Source organism: Tympanuchus pallidicinctus, unplaced genomic scaffold (genome assembly GCF_026119805.1).
Source record: "Tympanuchus pallidicinctus isolate F22 unplaced genomic scaffold, pur_lepc_1.0 scaffold2, whole genome shotgun sequence".
In the NCBI taxonomy this organism is placed as follows: domain Eukaryota; kingdom Metazoa; phylum Chordata; class Aves; order Galliformes; family Phasianidae; genus Tympanuchus; species Tympanuchus pallidicinctus.
In genome coordinates this window covers 10022389-10042321 of record NW_026294721.1, presented here as the reverse complement: position 1 = coordinate 10042321, position 19933 = coordinate 10022389, and the positions used below count along the sequence as shown (strand labels likewise).

The window sequence follows — 19933 nt, the reverse complement described above, 5'->3', positions numbered from 1 at the left end:
CCAGCTGGATCTGGATATGCAAGTGTATTGCACTGATGTTGGCGCCATGAGGAATGAAGGGGAAATATTTGCAGGTACACAGCTGGAAAGATTCCCTGTCCAAAGCAGCTGATAACGATGGGTGAAGCCAGTGGAATTTTTGCCATGTGGTATGTCTGGAATATTTGTCTTTATAAAAGCCTAATACACAAGCAATAAAGTTGACTACAAATCTTTCACACCTGCACTCACACACAAATTTCTATCTGTATTTTATTTTAAATGACGCACCACAACTGCAGGCAAAACAGTTGCCCTACATTTATTCTTTTTACATGCAAAATCAGAAGAATCAAATAAGGTTTTTCCAACTACCTTCAAAGATCCAACTGCCAGATAAAAATATGGTGTATGCTGTAAAACCAGAAAGTCAGCTACTTACTTACCATCCCCTGCCCCAAAGAAACCCAGCAAATTCTGAGCAAAAGTATTAAGCATGCAGCTGCTTCCTTGTGGTTGAGTTCTTTGGTAACTGATAAGGAGTAAGACTGAAAGCCTTCCTGTGTCTGAAAGGCTTACAAAACTTTGTCTCAGAAGATACCAAGGGATGAGGTCAGTCTCAGACTGTGCTTACCACAGAGATGTGATTACTGCATCTCTTGTCCACCCAACACCTGTTTTCATGAAACTCACAGGAATTTAATGCCTGTGAGACAGACACCATCTCCCACAACAAGCAGAAAAAAGATTAACTTTAAATTTGACTGAGTTCAGAAGAAATGAGAGAGAAAACTGATAATTCTGCTTCATTTTTTGAAGGACATTTGCTTCATTTCTTTATGCAGCCAAACTAGAAATTCATCCAACCAACCAACAAACCCTTCTGTCCCAGTCTATCCCTACATCTCACAGAATACAGGAACTGCTAGAAGCAGGGGAGGGCTCATGTTCCCTGCCTCTCATCTCTTCTTATCTCTGAAGTTGGGATTATGGTCAAACTGAAATCTGCATATATACAACCAAGCAGAAGGAAATGCTTTTGGCTCCAGAGTTACTCCTGCAGTTCTTGATCCTGAAGCACCTCCTGCTCAGTGCTGGAGGACTTCTGGGACTTTTGGAGTAACTAAATTCTCATTTTCTCCATTGACCTCTTATGCACTACATATATTAGCATTAATCTTATCCTACTTAACAGAGCAGTAAAGTTCTACTAGCACTTTAAAGAGAAGAAATGCCTCAAGAAGTTTACCCACAGAAATTAGAGGAAAAGCAGAAATTATTCACATAGTCTATGCTGTAAGTCCTGAAAATAAACACGTTTTACTTTATGTACTGGAAAACATCATCCTGAAGCATAACCAATCCTGAAAAGATTCATCTTTCTGTCTTATTGCCATTTCTCTGAGTACATTGGGGATGAGATTCGAGCAAACTAACAGCCAGCGAGCCTATTTTACTATGTGTATATTCCCATAAAAATAATTTCCTGGCATATCTAACCAAGCCAAACCCCGTGTCCTCTTTCTTGCATTGCTACCATGAAGACTATTTCCATATATGGCCACTGGACTAGAAAGAGCCCCGGACAGGCAGTGCTGGGTGGCTGGAGACATTGTTCTGCATGGGGAGCAGTGCCCCTGCACAGGGCTGCACCTCCAGTCTAGGCGATGCAGGGATGCAAAATGCATTGCAAGCCACAAATCTGAGCTGGGTACTGTTTAAATAATTTGCCATCCAAAGCTGCAAGCAGCAAAGAGAAGGAATGCTGTCTAGTGGGGAAAGCAGGAGATGCAATCTCAGTCCTTCCCAGTGCCGCTCTGAGATTTCCTACAGCTTGCATTTGAGATTTTAGCATAAAGAAAATGCATCCCTGAGAAAGCAAGCAAATAGGATACTTGTGGTTCCTTATTCGTTGCTTTTTAAGAAAATATTACATACAGCATCTGCTTTTTTTTTTGAAGTACATCTTTTTCCCACAGTGCCAGTCATACAAACCCACTGGTTCATGTGGCTGCTGGCCACCTCCCAGAAAAGACAGGGTTCTGCTGCTCTGCCCAAGCACACCAGAAGGGACTTTGCAGGCTGTCACAGCTTTCACATGCAGCTCAGCTCTCTGAGCCTTCAGGTTCTGCCATCACTGCATTGCACTGGTGATGAAGTGCAGAAAGAACCCAGCCTGACTGTCCCAGGACACTGTGCATGCCTACAGTTACTTGTAAGCCAACAAACACTGTACGGAAATCAGTTGTTCTCACCATGCATCCCCCTACTGCATTTCTACTCAGTTAGTTTTAAGGTACAATCATTATCATTCAGCACTTGACTTTTCCCAGCTAAAAAATGGAGATAATGACAACTTTTGGGAGCTTTGCTTCAGCCAAAAAAGTAATGTTTGAAGTATTTTGAGATCTTCATCTGGAAATTCCCATAGAAAGTAAAAGCAGACACACAGTGTTTATGGTTACAAGCTCAGTTTTCTGCTGATTTGAACTGGTAAACAAAGAGCTATGCCAGTAGTTTACTCTTCAGTAAAACTCAGTCCACATTAAGACAGAAGCCCAGAAGCCACTTGGCCTTCTCACTAAGCTGAACGTAGTGGGGGAAAAATAAGAGGTTTTCTAAGATTTTCACAGGAGATAACATGCAACTATCAAAGATGGAAGTTGGGTAGGTCAACTCAGCAGTCTCGTGACGGGCAACATAGCATCACTGAATGACACAGCTCTGATTTTCTTCTATCTTTGGGATGAAATCTCTCTTATTAAAGGATCAGGACAATGCAGATATGAGGATAGATACATTATGTGCTCAATTACAGACCCTGAAGTGAACAGCTGCTGCACACCATAAGCTGAAGAAAAGTTAACCAAGGGTATATAGCATTAGGAAAAAATGAAAATAAAGGACAAGATTCAGAAATGATTCATAGATTAACTACGATGCATGATAGCTAAGTGGTGAGTGATAAATCAGAAATTCATTTTTCATTTCATTTTTGCAAGAGGCATCTCTAGGAGGAGGGGAAGGCCTTGGGGCCAGACACCATGACCATTTCCCTCTCCTATTGGTCTTCTAAAAGAAGCTGCTTCAGAAATTATTTCTTTGGCATCTGTGCATTTATAATATTAAGAGCTGTCTTCTGGGGCTAGTTTGAAGGCCCTGCACAAAGAACATATTCATCTGTGTGAATGAAGCCATTAAACAAGCATCTTCTTGTAATCTTCTTAGTAGTCCTTTTATTTCTAATGTAGCATTTCCCAGGGATGCTCACAAATAAGTGCGTAGTTTCCATCAGTCTGTTGAATGTGCTGAGACAAACACGAAGATTTAAGACCTCACTTGACCACAAATGCACAGAAGTGCACACAGATGCTCATATACTCCAAGCGCACATGGAAAAAGCTCATGTTAGGGTCAAAGTGTGTAACTGCATACATTTTTTCATGTACATTTTTGTGGGAACATTTTAGGACTCAAGTTTGGAAATTTCCACCACTTTATGTTGTACACAGTAATACTGCTATGATCTCAGCTGTAGCCTGGATTTTATACCAGTTATGCTCAATGCTCTGCAATCAGGACAGGCTCTTTGGTGACATCAGCTATCTTTTTCAGAAAGTATTTGTTAGCTGGTAAACCTGAAACTCCCTCTGTGGTTTCCAGTCTAGACTTCAATTTGCACGTTTATCAGCTGTTTTCTTGGTGTCATCTTTACAAAAAAGGTCTAAAATATTCTGCATTTATTTCAACTCTACTTGTTCTAATGCCCCTTGTCTTTCAATAGGTATTTTAAAATTATTTGCTTAAGCAAATGCATTTTTTAGAGATTATATCTGACTTTAAAAAGATCATCTAGTTTAGCTTTCATGGGAAAATCTGGCCTTCAAATCCATTTTGAGCTTTTCAGGCTCAAGAATAAAGCTTTAACTTGATACTTGCATACAGATTTCTTCATGAGAACCTGTTGTTCCCAAGCAATAACCCAGCTCCACTGGCATGTACACATTCATAAAGCATCAGCGACAGAGAGGGCGTGTTTTGATTAAAAACTAAGGATGCAGAGGCCCTTTGCATAGCGTACAAATCTGTCTATTTATTACCTACAGAAATTAAAATCTTCACAAGCTCATTTGCTCAATGAGCAAAGCCCAAGTATTTTCATAATTAAAAAAAACAAACAGTTTATTCATACCTTTTAAAAAACAGAAAATAAATAATTTTATTTTCTGAGGAGCCACACTTCTCAAAACTGTGGAGCTGTTGCAAGAGCTGCACAAACCACTGTGTTTTAGCTGCTGGCTTGCTATTTGTGTTGTACAGATCAGAGAGTACAGCAGCAGCACTGAGAACCTGGAAGCTGAGCATACAGTAGCGTTGCCATGTTGTTGGGATAGCTTCTTGGGGAAAGCTTTGCAGCAGGAGGAACTAAATAAAGTGCTGTCAGACTGTCTCCACGTGCTCTACGGATGACAGCATACTGTACAGCCATTCGACCTCATCGCACACAACTGTGCCAAATGTGTAACTGTACAAAACCTTTTTTCTTTTTTTTTTCTTCCTTAAGTAGCAGGAATGCATCCGGGATAGGGGAAAATCTAGTACTGTTCTCTGTGAAGAAAGTCTTACAGGAAAAAAAACAACAACAAAAAAAGAAAACAATTTTTATGAAAGAAAGTCTGATAACTGCCAATGTATTCAGCTTCACTAAACCCAACTTCAGCACAAGGCAGGAAATAATGGGACCGTTACTATGATCTAACTAAAGTGGAATTCCCTCAGCAAAGAATACTACTGATGAATTCATTTTCATTCTCATCAATGCTTTGAATTTGAGGTGAGTTAATAGGACACTCAGATGGTTTTTTGTTTTGAAACTTAAAATACTGGTGCTAGAAGACACTGAAAAATAATGATTAGTTTATATTAAAAGGAGAAAACATTTTTTAAGACAAAATGCAAACTCCCATTCAAAAACAAAGCATGGACATCCTGCAATCCCCAAAAAGTATATTCTAATGTTGCAAAATAGGAAATTACAGATTAATTTTCCACTTGGTCAGTTAGCCCACAGCAGAGCTCATACCTCTTAAGCTGCATTTTCTCTCTCCTCCTTTCTACAAAAAAAACACAACTGTCATCAGGAAATTCCTATGTGTTTAATTCAATTGTGTTTGGAGAAATACAATTTATTCTCAGCAAAATAAGTACCATATAAGGTTAGATCAGAGCACAACATAGAGAATGCCTGATCAGTCTTATGCATTTAGACTTTCAACATGCACTTAAAAGGCTGGATTTAAAGGTCTTAAACCAAGCCACTAAAAGTGCAGTGGTTTCCCACACTACCTCACTGAACTCCATTATCCATTATCTGAGACTGGCAAAGTCCAGTATAAAACTGCCACCCTTGCAGCAGAATTTTCCACATTTTCAGAGACCACACAGAAAGGTGAAAAATGACAAAATCCTGTTTCTCAGAACTGTCTTTTCCAGAGCAAACTGTAACAGAGGATGCACTGCTCCATGAGAACCAGTAAACTTTAACTGACTTCAAGAATCTGAATATTTTTTCTTCCTCCCGAGCAATTCAAGCAGGTACCTCCTCAGAGTTATCTCTTTTATAAAAAGACGACTGTGATGGTGGTATGCCCAATTTTGCATGGTAGCCTTAGCTGCTATGTTGATGGACAAAAAGCATGCTGAGTGCCAGCTTTCTTTACCTGAGGGAATCTGAGCCACCAAATCTTTCTGGAGAATGAGCTAGAGATAGAAATGGACGGGAATTGTCATCTCCTCTCTTGGTACCAATTGCTGTGCTGTTAGCAGTGAAAAGCACAAGCACACGCAGCAGCTGTGTGACACTGAGCTTCTGGTTGCCCAAGGAGCTGCCTCAAGGCCAGACCTTTAAGTCTGGATTTCTGCAATCTCAGACTGGCTGGAATTTAAGTGGTTACCCCATACCTTTAGCCACTGCTCTGCCTGCTCTTTGCTCTGTACTGCCAGAACTAGTGCATCCGCTCCTTGGTGCGAGATTTTCAGCTCGTGTTTCTTCTTTTTGCTGTCTTTGGGGATGTAGGTGATGCTGCAGTCATTCAGGAGCAGCTCCATCTGGGGCTGCTGGTCCTTAGAACTTTTGTAACACTGCAAAATGTAAGGGAAGGTCAAAAGTTAGATCTCATCTTTCTGAACTTTGGAGGAGAGCTGTTATTATATAGAAATTCTATTTTTAATATTTTCCACAGACCCTTAACCACATACCATGGAGCTTAGCCAATGCTGGCTTCACATTTCTCTTTCTCATCCTCTTTGTAAAAAAAATTGCTTCCAGACCACCATTAATAGAGATCTGCTGTTGCAGGACAGGTACAACATATGGAGGGCATTAAGGATCTCTGCGTTATCTTCATGATTCAACCTTGGCCTCTATCAGGTATGGAGAGGGTGATTTCGCATGTCTGTTCACAGGTAGCAGTAGAACATGCCTGTACAGTTAATAACTTTCAAGCCCAGATGCTGTGTCTGCCCTCTAGCACCATCAAGGCAAACCTAGGATGTGCCTACATGGCTGCCATCACTCAGGAACAGACAGACACCTTATTCAGTTGCCCTTTTTGTTCAGATAAGTAGCAAATTTTGTCACAGTGTGGAAAGAGGGCAAGGCAAGAGGACTGTAATTTTTCAACTAATTCAGTTTCATAATTCACTGCAAAAAATCACACAAATGTTGGTTTACTCTATAAGCTTCTAGCTGAAACTATATGAATTATATATTATTTTTCCTTTTCCCTCGGTAGTAAGTGCTGTCAAAGAACAGCCATTCCATGCTGGATTACTGATGACTTGATCTGTGTTTGAACTGGTGACTAAAACATGAAGAGTTCCACACTATGTCACTTGTCCTGCTGACTGAGTTCCTATTCTTCTAGCACATCAGTATAGCTGAGTTTAAGAAAGCTGTCATAGAGTACCAGACTGCAGAACAATGTTCAGCTGTGTATATGAATGCCAAGTAATTTTATATACCAAAATAAGCTGGACTTCTACTCATACAGATAAGCATGAAGGCTGAAAATGTATCCGGTATTAAACACTGACTAGTATATACGCAGAATATATGTATAGATGTGAGCAGAATGAAGCACATGGACTTCTGCATAATCAAGCCATGATGCAAACTGTCAGAACAGTAGCTTTTATAAGGATATCATAAACACTCCAATTTAGGCTGAACAAATAAAGCCACTGTCTGCAAATTACCCACCATCTTCCTTTCTCTCCAAGGCCAATTAACTCAAAATTTCTCCCGCTTGGTCAGAACTTTTAAGGTTGTAATTGCAAAAAACTTAAGTTTTCAAGCTATGAAACCTACAAAACATACAATAGTCACTCAAAGAAGCATTTAAAAGCATACAGATTCCTTTACACTAATTTAATTTTTTTTACAGTTATGCATTAGTAAAACTGAAGTATTTATATATTAGGTAACTGTATGTGAAAAAAAAAAACAATTCTCTACTAAGTCTTATTCTTAATGTCTAATTCTAATTAAAACATTTTTGTTTTTTCATTAAAGCCACATTTATAATGCTGGCAATTTCTAATCCCTCAGAACATATATTTGTTTTACTTGCATATCTCATAAGTTATATCTCCAAGTCCTCCCTCAAACAATAAACCAATCTTGTGTAATTTGGTCATTAAACTCCTATTGGGATTTAAATTTTCTTAATACCCGTTACAGAATTAATGAAAGACAATCCCTATAAAGAGAATAATCTTTGCAGACCACACATGTGGCTTTAGGAAAAAAGAAAATAATAACATATTTCTCTATAGAACAGCAAACATAATTCTAGAAGAAATACTGTGTGACTTCTGAGAAAATTTGCTTCTTTCCCTTTTTATTCTTTCTTTTCTTCAAGCTGTAATTCAGGTCCTGAAACCTGACTTGGTTCTGTTATATGTTGATAAAAATGTTGACTAAAAATAGTGACGTTACAGCAAGATACAAACCAAATCACATTAAACATTTCTTTGTTTGGATACAAGCATTAAATCCTCAGTAACCATGGAAAACTAACAAGTGAACTCCAGCTTTCCAGAACTCCATTTCCAGATTTCCAGAAGCTTCTTATCTCTATTTCACATCATGACAGTTCCCATACAGCCAATAACTGTTAATGCACTTGGAAAGTGAACACCCCTAACCTGTCCTGTACACGTGTAGAATACTGAGGTTCTACAGAAAGTTTTCTATCACGTGTTAATCAGCTTTTAATCCTTGGGATATTATAGCATTTACTAGTTACATAATTAGCTAGACCTATCGCAAACATCACACTGGAAGACTGGGAGGCCCCAGCTGATACGTTACTGTAAGCGTCAGAATGCTTTAAATATCACAGAAATGAATCTCAATTAGGCCTTCTTTTCAACAAACAAAAAGACTTCTATAAGCTGACAATTTACTAACTTTCAGAATCTTTTACAGGTGCCTCCAATCATTCAGAAATATGACAGATTTGCTTAAGAAACAAATATATCCACTAACAAGTGGATGTATTTCTATAATGCAGCTGTGCATCATGTGAATGCTGCATCTGTAATTACTGCAGAACAGATGGTGAAGGTTTAGTTTAAAGTGTATACATTACAACAGCATATGCTGCCAAGTGAGTTCTCAGACTAACAAGGGACTTTTCTCTCCAGCAGTCTGATCCAACAGTTCATACACAAAGCTCCCTATGAGATTTTTGGTCCACAGGGAATGAAAGATTGGATTTATAGTTTCAGCAAAATTTTCTCCAAATGAAATACAGTGAAAGCTAATAGGCTAGACTTTCTTTCCTACATCAGGGAACCGACTGGGTTTAAGAGCAATAAAAGCCTAAGTGGTTACATGATACGCTTATAATTTCAGTAGTTTTCAGATTCTTGGGTAAATCATAACCGAACTTGTTGGTAAGGTTACCGTAGACTTGGCCACTGTTTGCAGAACTTATTCCAAAGCTAAATCTCTATAAAAATAAATACACAGTCTAAAAGGTAGAAAGAAAATACAGGCAGATAGAAATAAGAATTACCAGTAGTTTGTTTTCTTTGATAACACACAGTAGTTTGGTCCATTGCCCGAATCGTTTCTTTCTAAGTAGGAAGGCACAAATTTTGGCATCCTTCACCAGATCCATAGAGGCCTCCTCAGAAGGCCACTGATGTCTCATTTTCTTCCCCTTTCCATCCTCTTCCTCTTCATCATAGGATTCATAAGAGCTGCTCATAGCATCTGAGTCATAATCTTCAAGAAAAGCATGAGAGAGTCAAGTTAAAACATTTAGCCATTAAGTGTACAGAAATAACTGAAGAGCCCAACAGGGTGCCTTTTTAAACTAAGGCTTTTGAATGTCAGCCATGAACAAACTACTGTTTCAGTGCTTAGTAATATCAGTACATTAAGTTAATTAAATAAAAGATGTATTTCCATTATGAAATTTTACAGGAGACAGAGGTGTTGAAACCTTGTGAATTTGAATTGAAAAACAAGCTGGGAATAAATGGCTTTACTACCTTCAAAGTGTTACTTGGCAGATACTTTCATCATTTGTAGTTCTTTTACAGAGAAAATGTCTCGATCTCACTGATTGCAGAATGCAGAATGTAGGCATAGAAATGTAAATATTAGTAAAGCACATTAAGAAATAAACACCGCATATGACAAAGGTCACAAGAATAAATGTGGGGGTACTATCTACCTGTCATAACATTTCTTGTAGTTCACAATTACAGCACCTGCAGAGACATGATTAATGCTGGATAGGCGATGATGTTCCCTGAACTATGGATTCTGCTCATGTTAAAACCATTCTGCAAAAATACTTCTTATGTGCTTAGATGAGGTAGTTTAATCCTGCACCAAGTTTTATGAAGTAGTGGCAAGATTCCTTTTTAATTACGCAATCTTTGCTTAGTTCTTATGCTTTCAATAATGCAGACAGCTCTCTAGCAGTCCGCTCTATTACAAAACTAATTTTCTATTACTATAGAGCCCTCATTTCCACCATGCATATTTAGTTGATTATGTGGGTATACATGAAGCCCCTCAGATAATTACTGAGACATGAAGACACACTTGTTTTCCAGTGGAGAAGTGAACAATCTTCCCACGGAGAAGAATTGCTTGGAATATTTCCCGTTGATAAAATTTCTCCCAAAAACTTCAAGGAAGAAAATCTCTCATTTTCTTTAGCTAGGTACTTGGGACACAGCCTGGGACATAGGAAAGAGACCCGCAGCACTTAGGAACAAGACAAGGGACTGAATTGCTGGTGAGCTTATTGTGTGTCTGTCCCAACCCGTGTGCAGCTGACAACAGGATATACCAGAGGCTCCAAATTGACCCCAGATATTCTAATCTCATTTGTAGTATACACAACAGTTTGATCTTCATTTAAAATAGATATTTAAAAAAAATATAGATGAGGCTGCACTCGGAATTGTAATTAAGATCTGAAAATGTATTATGCACATGTATATGTGAACACTCTTAAGGTTTTGGAGGGGTGGTGGTGGGGAGGAAGGAGAGAAATATGAAAATCCGGTAGGAAAAAAAGAAAGTGAAAAGCATCTGTCCAAAATAAACTGTTTTGGGGTTTTGTCAAATCTAATCAAGTCTGAGTGACCTTAATAATTTCTAGGGATAGTATATAGTATGAAAGTTTCCTTGCTACTAATGATATTACAAAAATACTCTGTAGGAATATTTGCTTAAGATAATTGCATCTATCCCAACAGTTATTTAACAGTTTATTCTTTCATTTCTTATACCTCCAGAAACTTGCTGTTACCGTCTTCTTTATCTCAGCAGTCTGACTACCTATAGCTTCTATCTTTGGTTAATACAGTGCTTTGGTGGCTTATTTTAATAGTCATATACACTAGGTTTTGTGAAAATTTTGGATGTTGATAAAATTACTAATGGTATATTAAATTTAAAAGCAACTTAATTATAGAAGAAGAGCAGATGATTTTTAATAGAAATTAAGCTAAGGATATAAGAAAATTTAGCAAAATCACAGCAGGGCGATGGCACTTTTGCACTCATAAGTTACTGTAAAAAAGCTTCAGATATCTGGGTACATATACTAACATTTATGGAAGTATTAATGAAATTTGAAGGCTGATATCCTAAATATTGTTATGGATTTGGATGGTTAAGTACAAAAAGATATCAGTTTCATACTGTGCCACTTTTTTTTTCTAGGTGATCCTTTAGCCATGCTATTAATATCTGTGCTATTAGTATTTTCCTGCTGAGTATGACTTTTGTTTAATAACAAAACACAAGTCAGCAGTTCACTAGTTTGCAAGGTATAGCAGGACCACCCTGCAGCATTTCAAGCAAGGAAGTAAGAAGAGAAGTGATCCTGCTACCCTAAGTTCCTTCATTTACTTTGCATTATATGAAGTTACTTCTTATCTTGAATTTCCCAGCAAATTAAGAGCTGCCAGCTACCTTGCTTTGGTTTTTAATGTTTAGAGGTAACACACAATGACAAGCAAATTTCCCTGCCACACAGTGTATAATTATTGTTTTCAGGTGATGCCTATGGAAGTACTTTAAGGACAGAAATATTATTTTATGTTTTTGCTTTGGTTCAAATAATAGAAACAGTGAAAAATGCAGGCAGATATCCCTTCAATCCTCAGAACACACACACACAAAAAATGACTAGGCCATACAAAAGTATTAAATTACCTAACCCAATAAAAAAGAGTAGCAAAAGGGAAAATCTTTGCAACTTTTTATTATAAAACACCGTGCATACATTCTCATTACTATGCTCTCATCCTGTCTCCTCTTAAGTGCAGTGAGTCTCTGCATAAGTACTGGAATTTGATAGAGAGTACTTGTGTGCTGCCAAAGGAAGTTTTAATGGTCACCTGGGGGACTAGCCTATGCCTTTTGCACAAAACAAGTATGTAACACTCTCGTGCATTAAACATGGCTTATGGGAGCCAGTATAAATGATGTGTCGCTACATCATCAATCAATAGAAATTCTGCATGTTTTCAATAATTACTCAATTCAGAAAAGACAATTTTTTGCTTTTTATTTGTATACTTTAGCAAGTAAACCAGTGCAATAGGAGAACAACAATAGATCAGCAGATCAAGATCAATTTTGAGGCCTCTACACTATCAGCAGTTTAGTGAGTAGACAATACTTAACTCTGGACCCCTGATTCAAATGTCTCCAGCACAGTCATGCTTCAAATATGCCCAGAGGATCAATCAGGACCTTCTGCCTACAGCAGCAGTCAAAACATCAATGTGCACCTAACTTGAAGCTCCAGATTTGCGTTCTTCTAAAATGAGCCTGGATTGTGCAGATCAAAACTTTTCTGTATACCAAAACAATGCATGGCTAGTGAGGACAATGAAACTACACTTATGACATACAACAACAGCACCAATAGAGATATAACTGTTGAATTCTAAAAAAAGCTGAAAGACACTAGAATTAGCATTCAATTGCTGTGAAAATAATCTGGATATATACTACTCACTGGAAGTGATATATTCAGGAGCCTTCCCAGGACTAAGTGGCACTGCCTCTTCATAATAGCCTTCTGGAAGGGAAGATGTCGGTAAAGGTGGAGGCCCATTATCTGGTGGCTAAATGAAGGGAAAAAAGAATAAATGAGAAAGTAATTAAAGTAATTAAATAACAACAAGGAGTTAAAATAAATGTGGTCAGAACATCTGCTCATGATCAGCTCATAAGGCTGGTTATATATTATATGTACACACACATACATACATAGAGTCACAAGCATAGCCATTCGGTTTACATACTTAACTATATAACTGTTTTTCACTTTAACTATCTCTAAAGTCAAGGCTCTGAAGGAGTTGGATGTTGTCCTTTGAATAAGATGCAGAGTAGCAGGTTTTAGGAGAAAAACAAGTCTAAATCTCAAGCTTAATTATATGATGTTATAATTAAACAACAGTAAGTAGAGGTTGAGATTTGAAGATGAGAAGTGACTTAATTATGCTTCAAACTTTTACATCTGCTCATAATAAGGAAGCAGAACCTTCTCTCCTGTACTCAAACTCAGTCCTTTGGGACACAATATGATCCAAAATGTTGAAAAGATATAGTTTGCTAAGAACTAGAAACTCAGAAGATCTCTGTAGGAAAGAGACTTATGTGCGTAGGCTGTTTTACCCTTTTGAAGCTTATTTATAAGAAATCTATATCTAAAATAATTCATATACAGTAGCAAAAAAAAACCCTTTGGTTGTACAGTTTAGAAAAGTTGAATGGACTGGGCTGGTAGACATCAAAGAGTTAACTTAGATCATGCTTTAATGATGCACGGTGTTTTTCAATAGCAAATTAATTCTTAATATAGATATTAATTCTTTACTTAGAGAAAACTGAGCAACAAATAACGAATAGTTTGGAACATCGAGAAACTATTATATGATAAAATAAATATTTCAAATACCAGGTCAAATTCTGAAATGCTTCTTTTCTAAATATAAACCTGCTTTAAATTTAAAGCTGACCAACTGCTGGTATGTTGATCTAGTAGCAAAGTAAATTTAGTGCTCTGTGACTTCTTCCGTATGACTTTACTGTTCTATTTTTTAGCAAAAAAAACAAAACTGCATTTTATATAAATCACACAGATTTGCCTTAAGTTTTCAGTTTTACATTTTCGTATTGGAGGAAATCATATAACAGAATCATTGAGTGGCTTGGGTTGAAAGGGACCTTACAGAACATCTCATTCCACCCCCCTGCCATAGGCAGGGTTGCCAAACAATAAATTAGTTACTGGATCAAGTTGTTCAGGGCTCCATACAACCTGGCCTTGAACACCTCCAGGGACAGAACACTCAGAACTTAAGTCTTTTTCCAAAGCCAGTGGTTTATTGCACTATTACAAAACCATAACTTGTAAGCAATCTTATTTCTGCAGTAACAGTTTCTCAATAAATTGTCATGCAAAGAAATAAATGTGTTTGTCTTCATTAGGCTCAAAACTCAGGGAACAGAGATATCAAAGTAAGAAACTAAGGTGGGCTTTGATCATGACCAGATAAAGACACTTCTGGAACACCATTCAGATCTCAGGTGGGTAAAACAGTCAAGGAAATGCATGAAGCCTTTTTGCACATAATACAGGTGAAGACACAGTGACTAGATTCCTCTTTTGCTATAGGTCTAAAGTCATCTGTAAAGAACTTGAGCATTAATAACATGACATTGTCTGCCTTTAAATTATTTGTCACTTTCATCTCTGCATTTCAGAGCCAGACATGACACTGACTACATGCCGATGCCAGACACCTAATTCTCAACTAGAAGATGATTACCAGCCTAAGAATGCTCTGTAGTTAAATTTATATACAGTAGGTTATTTCATCTCACAGGTAGATGCTTATGAATTCCCAGTGGCGCAGAAAGAAAAGGAAAAAATCTACACTTCAGTTCATTGAGCACTAACTTGTCATCACGCAGCAGAAACTTCCTTATGAACAATGAAATGATTTGCGACTGACACAAAAATTCTTGGTCAGACTGACTTTCATACTAATATTATTTCTATATCAAATGATATAGGCATTGAATATGTCACACTCAACTACAGATAAGAGAAGGAAATTACTGTTATCTACAGTGTGAATCAAATGAATTTTCATCGGAGATCAGTTTTGCTAGAACAATTATCTGTCAAAGAAGCAAAATAATGAAAAAATGCGACTTTTAGTGTAATTTCCGTGTGATTCTGTTGAAAAACACAAATTGCAAATCTGCACATCACAACTAAATGAGTCTTTCAAGGTTATCTGCTGCTGTGCAACAGGTATAAGAGACATTAAAACATGCTTTGCGTTACTTAATACTGAAATATTGACAGCACATCATGAATTCTGCACAATACACCAGCACAAATCAGCTCTGTGTGGCCTGCATTGTTAGACACATTAGAGCAAACTTCCTCAAGAAGAATTTTCATTTTTACGTATTTTTTATTTTCTCTTTACAGAGCCTTGCTTAAGCGAGTCATGGTCAAGGTTCCCGGGGCAGTGCAGATTCATATCACCTCTTTCATCAGACAGATACATTAATATCTTGGTCTAGCCTCAAACTATTTTCCTTGTCATGTGTATAAATGTTATATGAAATTCCTATTATTATTAAGCCTAAGTCACCCAGGAAATAGCCATCCTGAGTATCATACCAATTTTAACTTGACATCACAATGAAGTTTCAAAGCTATCCAGAAATGAAGAAGAGGTTCCAATACAGAACAGGAGAAAAAAGAAAAAAAGAAAAAGCTTGTTTTTAGACAAAATGTTATTCAGAAGGAAAGAAAAAAGGAAATGAAACACAAATGGTGCTTGTCTGAATTCGACCCTGCTGGAGCACCGTTACTTCATGTAGCTGGGGCGGGCTGCGCTGTGCAGCCAATGTCAACACAGATGGAATCTATTGGTGAATTACCCAGCCCTTGGTTCTGAAATGCATTTTGCAGTGCCTGCCATAACAAAGTTGAAAATAATTATAAAAAATATTGTATCTTTGAAAAAAAAAAAAATATATTAGGAGAAATAGAAACATCCAACATTAAATACTTTTGATTAAAGCAAGGCTGCTTTCTTATTGAAAGGAAATCCGACTGACTGAAGACAAAGCGAAACTGTCTTATGCAAAATTGTATCGTAAACAGCTACATCTTTTTGGGTACTATGGAACTCGTACATCCTTGAGCATCAAGAAAAGTAAAATGTGAGCATTCTGATACGATTTAATAATATTTATATTTGTTTTTCTATTGCTAGTTGCATTGCTTAATTTTTTCAAATTGGCAGTTCTTCAGTGAAAGAACTATGGTGAAGTTATGAGTTAGGAACTGGTATAAATCTTGACTGAATAACTTTTAATTAGCTCAACGAAAAATAAAAAGTCCTTAAGAACACTAAATGATTTACATATTACATATAAGGATTAAGTCTCAAAAAAAACCATAAAACACACAGTTTGAGTGGTATCAGGAGGAAAAACCTGGCAACCTGCACAAAACGCATTAGTATGCATTTTTACTTATATTTTTTACAACAACCACAGGGAAGAAAGTTAAAGAATGCTGCCTTTCAGGGCAAATAACTTTGTTCAATCACAGGAATAAGAACTGATTTAGAAAAACATTACCATTATTTTTATGTCTGTGGAGGAAAAGGGACAAAGATGAGTGAGATACTGTTGCCCAGAATAACACTGGTATGTTGAAACAACAGATAAAGGTGTCTAACAGGGGCTGGGTCTGAGAAAAAAAAAGAGCAATGCTTTTCCTGAAACCAAGAAGTGGGAGGGGTGATGATTACACTACAGAACTGAGATCTCTCAAGACACTAAAAATGGGGTTGTTTGTGGGATGCCCAAAAACAACTTACAGGAGGCACTGCCAAGAGCAATAAACACGTATCTCTAAATAAGCAATATTTATCTGCATATAAAAGCTCATTTTACCAGTCAGTATTAAGAAGACTTAGTGCAGATATGAGTTTTGTGGCTTAGTATGGTTTGCCCCTCCGCCTACCCCTCTGTGTTAAACAGATCACAAATAAACTCTCTTTCTTTATCCCTGGAGACCAAATTCTTAATTTCCCCCTTCTGCCCAGGGATTACCAAGACAGGTAGTAAAGTTTTTAGGAATAGCCTATCTAATACCTGATGATGATATAGTGGTATATAGCGTGCAAAGTGTTATGAAAGGCAGAGGAAAAGAAATGTCATCCTCCAGAGCCTGAGGTTATAAAATCACTCCACACCCCAATGAAGATGTACACTATGCAGGAAATAGAAAGAAACAATTCAATTTACACAGTGATTCAGGACTTGGAGATTTTCTGTGAAAAGCAGCAACTTTAACAGAAGTAAACACAGTTGATACACCCAGTTCCACAGCTGTGCTCATACATGTCATTTGATCAACCACCAGCTCAAGCCCAGCTGGGCAGTGGGGCAGCTGCTGTGTTACCCATCAGTGCTGCAGAACAACAATGCAAGACTGCAAGAGTGCATAATAAAGCTATTCAGAAGCCAGCAGGCAAATGTGGGATGTCAAGAAGAGACTGTGACACATGCACGTGCCTTCTGTATCGGGGCAAGCTTCTAAGTGACCCCCATACAACCCCATCCTCAGCCTTGGAGGGGTAAGACTAATCCCACTATCCAGATGTAAAAAAAAAAAAAAAAAAAAGATGTCCAGAAGGGAAGGTGAATTGAGAAATTGAGTGACTGAGTGCCAATATAATTGGAAAATTGACCATACATTTCAACTAGGCTTCATCACATTGCAGTAATGGCTGAAAAATGGGCATCACTAGATGTCAGGCACTGGGAGATGGTGTGAAAGTTGTTACATAACGTCAAACTCACTAAGGCACTAAAAAGAAATTGCTGTTTATTGCCAGCAAATGAGGACATGGATGGCCCAAGGATATATTCAGGACAGAAATGCTGACTATAAGGGACAATACAGAAGTGAAATGTTATCCTGAGCATAGACAAGCAAAAGCCAAGAAGAATTCTTCATTTGAGCTCAGCTCTGTATTCCAAGGTTATTAATTTCTTGAGTTGCTGACTGGACCCTAAGAAAGCAGGAGCCAAATCATGTGATAAAAAAGTCTAACAATTCCTCTTTTCAGTCTCTGAGCACATATGACAAAGGATAGTAACCAGACAGACAGATAACAAACAAATGTGGCTCACAGGAGTGCTAAAAGGCTCTTATAATTATTTCCAAGACTAAATACGGCTGAATTACTACTGCTAAACTGTAAGCCAGTGGCATTTGCTAGACTGGAGTTCACAGATGCAGAAAAGAGATGAATATGCTCAGAAGAGCAGACAGGAGCCAGATTGCAGGCTAGAAGTAGTGGCTACTAGTCAGGGGATGGATATAAGCACAAGCTTACATGTTTAGGGTGACCTGAAAAGATTTAAGAAAGACAAACAACAAGGGAAGGCACAGTGCTCCAAGCAGTGTAGGTGAATCTGAAACTGCCCAGGAACAAGTCTGCTGATGCAGGAATGAGTGTCTAACAAAATCTAAAAAAAATATATATATGCAACATGATGATGGAGAAAGGATCTGAACAGGCTTGCTCATGTTTAAAGAATGAATCAGGGTGTAGTATGGCTCCACATTTTGTTCTGAAGACTGTCTGGACAGTACATATACAGGAAACACTCCATGAGCAGAGGCACTTAACTAATTTGCGTGTGATTAATTTGCATTTAATTACTATTTAATATGTTAAATAAAACTGAGAGGACTGAAGCACCACACAATGCACCACAGAAGGCATTACACTCAAACACTAAGGAAGACAGAAGTGAAAATAAACTGCAGACTCCATGGAAGTAAAAGAAGATTTAAGGAATAAATTCAAAAGCAAAAAAAAAAAAAAGAGCCAGAAACACAAACATGGTATTCCTGTTCCATTACACAGCCATTTGGAAGCGTCACTTAGACAAAACAATTGAGCTGACTCATATCAGGCAAAGGGTTTGGGTGTATCAACAAATGGTCTTTAATTTATGGTAGGAAACACTTCCGTGCATATTACATGAGAAAGATGAAACTGAATTTAAGTAGCATGGGGCCCTCAGTCAGAGGTGGTTATTCTGGCTCAAACAGCCTGTATTCTAGGAGTTTATAAGCTCATCCAGGTACCTGGCATGGCTGTGCAGACAAAGCAGCAAGGTGAAAAAACAACACCATGTCCACTGGAATGATATTCTCTAAGAGCATCAAACAAAAGCATGAGAAGACTTTGGTACTTACTGGCCTGATTTCTTTGCCAGGTATTTATATGCAGCGCACTAATAAGCATGTTTAAGAAAGTAAATAGGCTTCAGTTGCACCAGAAGAGGTTGGATATTAGGAAAAATGTCTTCTCTGAAAGAGTGGTGAGGCATTGGAACAGGCTGCCCAGGGAAGAAACATGTAGATGTGACACTGAGATACATGGTTTAGTGGGCATGGGGTGATGGGTGATGGTTGAACTAGATGACCTTAGTGGTTTTCCCCAACCTCAGTGATTCTATGATTCTGTCAGCATAGACAACGTGCTTTAATGAACAAGTACAGCACAGAAAGAAGAAATCAAAAACCTGAGAACACAAATGCGAATGTTAGGAAAAAGAAGTGGGACAATACCCTATCAAATCTGTGGCATTAGTAATTTAATAGCTGTCCTTGATAGAAGTCATATACACAAACATGGAAACTATTCCACATCCAAACCATGCCCAGGGGACCCCTCTTCTGGTGACTTCTGGTCAAATAAGATCATGAAACTAGAGCAAATGAGAGACACTAATATGGAAACTAGTTCAAGAGGACAAATTTATACTTCAGAAACAAAACTAAGAGAGCCTTTATTAGACACAATGCTGAGAAAATGGAATCTGGGAAGAGCATGATTTAAGATAGATTTACTGAAGTACCTCTTCCTTTTGTTTACCACAAACCTAAATGCACATTTGAAAAGATCACCTTAAAAATCCTTTTGATTTCAGATCATTTTTTTCTGTTTCAAGGACACTGTCTCCTTTCAGCATTTTTTAATAAATATCTGAGCTAATATCAGACAGGCAGCCAGATAAAGAGTTTGTCAAGTCACATCTCCACAATAGGAAACTCATTTATATGAAACACTCCTACAGTGTGACTGTGTGTGTTGCAAGAAAGGGTTGGAAGAAGATGACCTATCCTTTTGATTTATATCTACAGGGGTTCTGGCATATTGCTGGACACTTGTTGTGGTTAAATAATTATTAAATTGTCGTTATTCCAGGACAAACAAAACGTATAGCCAATTTTACTGTGAAAATCATGCAAAAGAGCTAAGCGTGCTGTTCGTATTTGAT

At 37.7% G+C, this 19933-nt stretch overlaps 1 protein-coding gene across 5 annotated transcripts in view; it reads right to left on the bottom strand.

The window, feature by feature from the left end:
- The window catches only part of AFAP1 (actin filament associated protein 1), a 106262-nt gene that overhangs the window by 31382 nt on the left and 54947 nt on the right, over positions 1-19933 (bottom strand). For all 5 annotated transcript variants that reach the window (XM_052682729.1, XM_052682731.1, XM_052682730.1 and 2 more), the window contains exons 4-6: positions 12543-12651; positions 9063-9274; positions 5941-6120 (exon numbers count right to left, since the gene is read on the bottom strand). In XM_052682729.1, the coding sequence (XP_052538689.1) occupies positions 5941-6120; positions 9063-9274; positions 12543-12651 (501 nt within the window). The remainder of the gene's footprint in view (positions 1-5940; positions 6121-9062; positions 9275-12542; positions 12652-19933) is intronic.